Source organism: Aphidius gifuensis, linkage group LG4, assembly GCF_014905175.1.
Source record: "Aphidius gifuensis isolate YNYX2018 linkage group LG4, ASM1490517v1, whole genome shotgun sequence".
NCBI classification, from domain to species: domain Eukaryota; kingdom Metazoa; phylum Arthropoda; class Insecta; order Hymenoptera; family Braconidae; genus Aphidius; species Aphidius gifuensis.
Genome location: NC_057791.1, coordinates 6,908,106 through 6,914,229, shown reverse-complemented (window position 1 = coordinate 6,914,229; position 6,124 = coordinate 6,908,106). Strand labels below are relative to the sequence as shown.

At 31.3% G+C, this 6,124-nt stretch overlaps 1 protein-coding gene across 1 annotated transcript; it reads left to right on the top strand.

The window, feature by feature from the left end:
* The first annotated feature begins 3,860 nt into the window (after nt 1-3,860).
* LOC122853804 lies at nt 3,861-4,706 on the top strand. The gene has a single exon (XM_044154226.1). It carries the CDS (start codon nt 3,861-3,863, stop codon nt 4,704-4,706), a length of 846 nt encoding a protein of 281 aa, XP_044010161.1.
* The last annotated feature ends 1,418 nt before the right edge of the window (nt 4,707-6,124 follow it).

The window sequence follows — 6,124 nt, the reverse complement described above, 5'->3', positions numbered from 1 at the left end:
TTTTTTTTTCTGCTTGATTTTTACTGGAACTTGGTGTTGGTTTTTGTTTTGATACATCTGCTAGCATTTTTTTTAAAGGCTCAGTTATAGGTCCTAACACCTCACTTGTTATTCTTTCATTTTCAACTCGACCATATTTAATTAATTTATGTTTACGTCTTATAGAGTCACTTGCTTTTTCAATTTCATGCAATAATGATTTTTCAGCATGTAAGTTTGTATGCTTCATGATAGATAATGATGCTGTTGACAGTTCACAGTACACAATCCTACTGTCTTTTATTTTGGAATTTTTACTATATATCGTATAATATTACTCTAAATTATCTGATATTTTTTTTAGATAGTAGAAGTACCAGTGGTGGTAGCAGAGGGAGAAACTGTATTTTCAGCGGAATCGTTTGAAATGTTTATATAACAATCAAAACCTTTCCTGTATCGGCCATTATTAATGTCACTATCTTTGTCAATCACAAGGAATCCATATTTATCTTTATTCCAACATGTCGAGCATATATTGCGGAATTTTACAAATTCCATGTCAGTATTTACATGATCATTGTATATATGCTTTAAATTTCTTTCATCTTGACGAAAAAGTACAAAAAAATTGGCATTATCTCTCACCAAATGTTTGGGTATGTGAGCATAGGTCTGAGATAAATAAAAACTATCAACTGCTTGATGTCTACCCATGCAGAAAAATGCTCGAACATTATCTTGTTTTTCTGTAGATATATCATCGAAAATCATCAGTGAATTTGGTCTAGCCTCTTCAGGTTGAATAACTTTCTCATGTTCATTGAATGGAAAATAACCGATTTCTTCAACATTATTAATAATTTTTTCGAGAAATTTGTACTTTTGCTGATTAAGCGATTCGGAATACACATAAACATTCTCAAATCTTAATCCATTTGGGTGAATTATTATTGCAAGAAGAGCGTTTGTTTTGCCAGAATTTGAAGGTCCACAAAATACACCTCTCACACTATTCGGTAATAAACTTCCATGTCTTTTTTCAGATGGTTTTTTTGGAGCAGTTTTTTGCACAATTTGATCAAAATTGATGACTGGCAACTTTAACGGTTGTTCTTGAAATTCCATGTTTCTTTTTTACAATTGAACAAGCTGCTAGCTTAATCTGTCCTAACGTAAAACCATATAAATACTCGGGATTTTATTGAATGCAGTTAGTTCTTCAAAGACAATGATTGAGCATCAACGTGCAAAAAAAAAAATAAAAAAAAAAAGGAAGGGGTCTGTTGAACAGTATCATCAATAGCCTGCCATTTGAATTACACGTTCCACAGTATAATTATTGTGGTCCGGGTACAAAGCTCGATAAAAGATTAGCTCGTGGTGATCGCGGTGTTAATCCGTTGGATGAACATTGTCGTGAGCATGATATAAGCTATTCAAAAAATCCTGACAATCTCGAAGAACGACATAAAGCTGATAAAATACTTGCCGATAAAGCTTGGCAACGTGTATTTGCCAAAGATTCGTCACTTGGTGAAAGAGCCGTAGCTTGGGGTGTGACAACTGCAATGAATTTGAAAACGAAACTTGGTATGGGTTTAAATAGAAGCAAAAAGAATAAAAAAATTCATCATAAAATCAAGAAAATACAAACAACTGAAAAGAATGATAAAAAAGTTAAAATCATCCCAAAACAAAAATATAAAAAGTATTTAACAAGTCTCAACAGGATTATAGATATATCAAAACAATCTATAAAGCCTGAAATCACTGATCCAATAAAGACGGTTCTGGAAAGTGCACGTGTTGCTGTCAAAAAAGTTGGTGGAAAAAAAAAAATTCGTTTACCACGAATTTTACCTCTTCTATTGAATAAAGAAAATAACAGTGATGGTAGTATACCATTTTTAATACCACTATTTGCTGGATTAAGTGCATCTGGTGCAGCAACAATTTCAAAGACAATAAATGTTGTACATGCAGCAAAAAAATTACTACGAGAAAATCAACGTCATAATAAGAAAATGGAATCAATTGTATTGGGCAAAGGATTATTTTTATCTCCTTATAAAAGAGGACTAGGTCTGTTTTTAAAGCCCGCAAAAAAAGTAAATAAGAAAAAAAACTTGTAATGCTACCACATCGAGCTCTCACAAATATTGATATCATCAAATACGCCAAAGCTTTTAAAATTCCTTATTTCCGAGGAGTTTTCATGAGGAATGGATTACCAATAACTGGTCCTCGTAAAAATGAATCAGCAATTGTAAATATTGATGATAAAGATGGTGCTGGTACACATTGGGTTGCATACAAAAAACGGCTCAATGATGTCATTTATTTCGATAGCTTTGGTGATTTGAAGCCTCCACAAGAGCTGATTAATTATCTCGGTGTTGGTAGCATTAAATATAATTATGAAAAATATCAAAATTATAATACAATTGTTTGCGGTCATCTATGTCTCAAATTTCTGGCTGGCAAGAGACTATAAATAATCATGACACACGCTAAAATAATCATTAGTCATGGATGATTCATTTACGTTGACATTGTCGGGCAGGTCATCGACTCTTGAAACACAATACTTCCCGCCGATTGAGTTGTCAGCAAATAAAAATTATGTTGCTGGGCTTGTCGAGTTTACAACATTTAATTCTATACCGAATATTGACACTGGTAACAATAAAGTCTACATTGAAGGTTGTAAACTAATCACAATTCCAACAGGAAGTTATGAAATTGAGGATATTGAAAGTTATATCCAAAAAGCAATATGTCAGAATGACGTTACTATTAGTATTAAACCAAATAACAATGAACTACATAGTGAGGTTAAATGTAACAAACGTATTCATTTTGAAATAGAAGACTCGATTGGAAGATTGTTGGGCTTTACAAAACGAATCCTCGGAGCTGATATTCTACATAAATCTGACTTGCCTGTTGCCATATTAAAGGTCAATACACTCCAAATTCAGTGTAACATAACAACCGGTGCATATATGAATCAGCACAAAGTTCACACAATACATGAATTTTTCCCAGTTGTGCCTCCTGGATATAAGATTGTTGAAGTACCATCTCATGTCATTTATCTGCCAGTCACAGTGCGAGCAATACATCAATTGCAATTGAAAATTGTCGATCAGGATGGTGAAATTGTGAATTTCCGTGGAGAAACGATTACAATTCGACTACACATTAAAAGTGTCAAATAGGAAAAAAAAATATGGGCATCGTTTTTAAAAAAAAAGAAAAAAAAATAAAAATAAACATAATAATAATAATAATAATAATAATAATAAAATAATTGGACAAAGCTATAAATGCGAGACATTATGCCAAAAAAAAATCAGTCAAAAGCAAGGAAGCAAAGCGATAACACATCAGAGTATTCAGTTTCTCAAGAGTCTCGGTCTGGATCCACGTCAACAACATCAACGGAAATAAAAGTATCATTTTGTTGCTTTTTTTGTATTATACCATGGATGAAATTTTGAGTATACAAGATCCAATCATTTTTGATGAATCGATTGCCCATTGTGAGTTACATAAGCTCATCAGCCTTATGGCTCTTCAACATTCAATAACAACGATGAAATCCGGATTGGAATTCAACATCAAGATTTATGTGTACTACCAAGTAAAAGTTCACTACATATTACTGGACAATTTCTCACAAGTGACGGAAAATCTGTGCCAAAAACAACTTCATTGGTACGAATGGCAATAGCACACATGTTTGAAGAAATTCGCTATGAGATAAATGCAATTAAAATTGATCGGAGCAAAAATGTTGGTCTTACGACTCTTATGAAATATATATTTCCTTAAGTCCAAATCAAAAATCTTTATTGGAGAATGCCGGATGGTTAATGTCTGATGAAGAATCATTATTTGATTCGAGTGGTTATTTTGATATATCAATACCACTGAGCCTGCTGCTAGGATTTGCTGAAGATTATAAAAAAATAATTATCAATGCAAAACATGAACTTATTTTAATAAGAGCAAATAGTGATGTGAATGCCTGCCTACAAGAACAACCTGCGGAAGGAAAAAGTGGCGAAAAAATACAAATTAAACTTCAAAAAGTGGAATGGATTGTTCCATATATCAAAGTGTCCGATAAGCAGAAAATTCAACTTTTAAATTACATTGCCAAGGATCCATCCATAGCAATCAGTTTTCGTACATGGGAATTGTACGAGTATCTACTATTACCTGCAACTACAAAACAAAATTGGAGTGTGAAAACATCAACACAATTGGAAAAACCGAGATACATAATTTTAGGCTTCCAAACAGGACGAAAAAACTCTGTAACAAACAATTCAAGTGTTTTTGATCATTGTAACTTGCGTGATGTTAAGCTGTTTTTAAATTCACAATCATATCCTTATGGAAATTTAAATATTGATTTTGCTCATAATCAATTCTCATTATTATATGATATGTTTGCATATTTCCAAGCTTCCTACTATTACACAGAAACACCACAACCATTATTTACAAGACAAAAATTTTTGGAAGAAGCTCCACTTATTGTCATAGATTGTTCAAAGCAAAATGAATTTTTAAAATCTGGACCAGTAGATATTCGACTTGAATTTGAATCAACAACACAATTTCCAGCTCAAACATCAGCTTATTGTTTGATTTTACATGATCGAATTGTTGAATATAATCCAATTAGTGGTTCAGTACGCAAGCTCGTTTAATATATATTCAATTAACCTGTAAACTTATTAATCCTATATTTATCTCATAACAATATGTAAACAAAATAAATAAATCAAATAATGTACATAAAAAAAAAAAAAAAAAAAATTGTTGTATATATATATATTATTTTCTCCTTATTTTATAAATTACTGAAAAATAAAAATTATTATTCAAATAAATAAACAAATAATGTATGTTAAAAAGAATTTTTTCATTTATTCATTTTTATTTTGACATTCTTTACAATCTTTTATCATGGGTGATGGCCCGTCAAATTCATCTGATTTTCCGTCTAGATTATGATAATGTTCAATGCAGAGTTTATATTGGATGAAATCTTTTTTTGTTTTAAATTTTTCTGGCAATTTATCCCACACGGTATTTATTGAGTTTGGTGTAAGCAGAAAAATATATCTCTCTGGTAAATGCGCAATATCTTCTGTTGACATTTTTTCCAGACTCTCGAGATGACAGAATAGCTGAATCGATTTTTTCAATGATGAAACTGATCCCCAGTTAGTTCGGAACCATGCTCTCAATTTTTGTACATTATCCAATGCACAAGTAAGAGTCCATAAATTGAGATGATAACTTAGATGGTGAACATAGTTTTTTTGACATATCTTAGTTGGTAGTTTGCCATGCGCTGGACAATCCATATCAATCAAATCGATAATAGTTTTATTGTCTTTCAAAATATTGCTGAGCCATTTTTTTTTCTCATAACCTTTTACATATACGTAAATTGATGACTCAAGGCTGTCATTTATAATTTTTCCATGTTCATTATAATCAACATCTCCTGAGTTCCATAACAGTCCATGATGATTGTTCGTTAACCAATTATTTGTGTGTTTGCAAGCAGATGATAATGTACCCATAGCACAGGGAGGCTTGAATACCACCGACTTGATATCATCTTCTTGATTCAAATTTGCTATTGCAAATTCTTTAACAATAAAACTTTGATCAACATCATAAAATCCTTGAACATCAACAATATATTCAACCATTATAACTGAAATCTTATTCAAGACTGAATTTTTTTTTCTTTGGTACTCATATACGAAAGAGTAAAGACGCGCGCACTTTGGTATCAAATTTCAATTTATATATATTTATAATAATTAAAAAATATGACGTATGCACTTTTTCTTTGAATTTTGATAAATATTGCTTACGTGCACTCTTTTTTATCATAACATACTTATTATTATTATTATATTTTGTACTTTATTTTAGTATTATATTTATTTATTCATTTGCTTAAAAAGTGCATACGTACACTTTTTTTTATCATAAAATACCTATTATTATGTTGGAAATTGAACTTAACGACGCACACACAGATACAAACAGTTGCCTTGGTGACATCACATACACACACATATACATTCATGCACACACAAAGTAC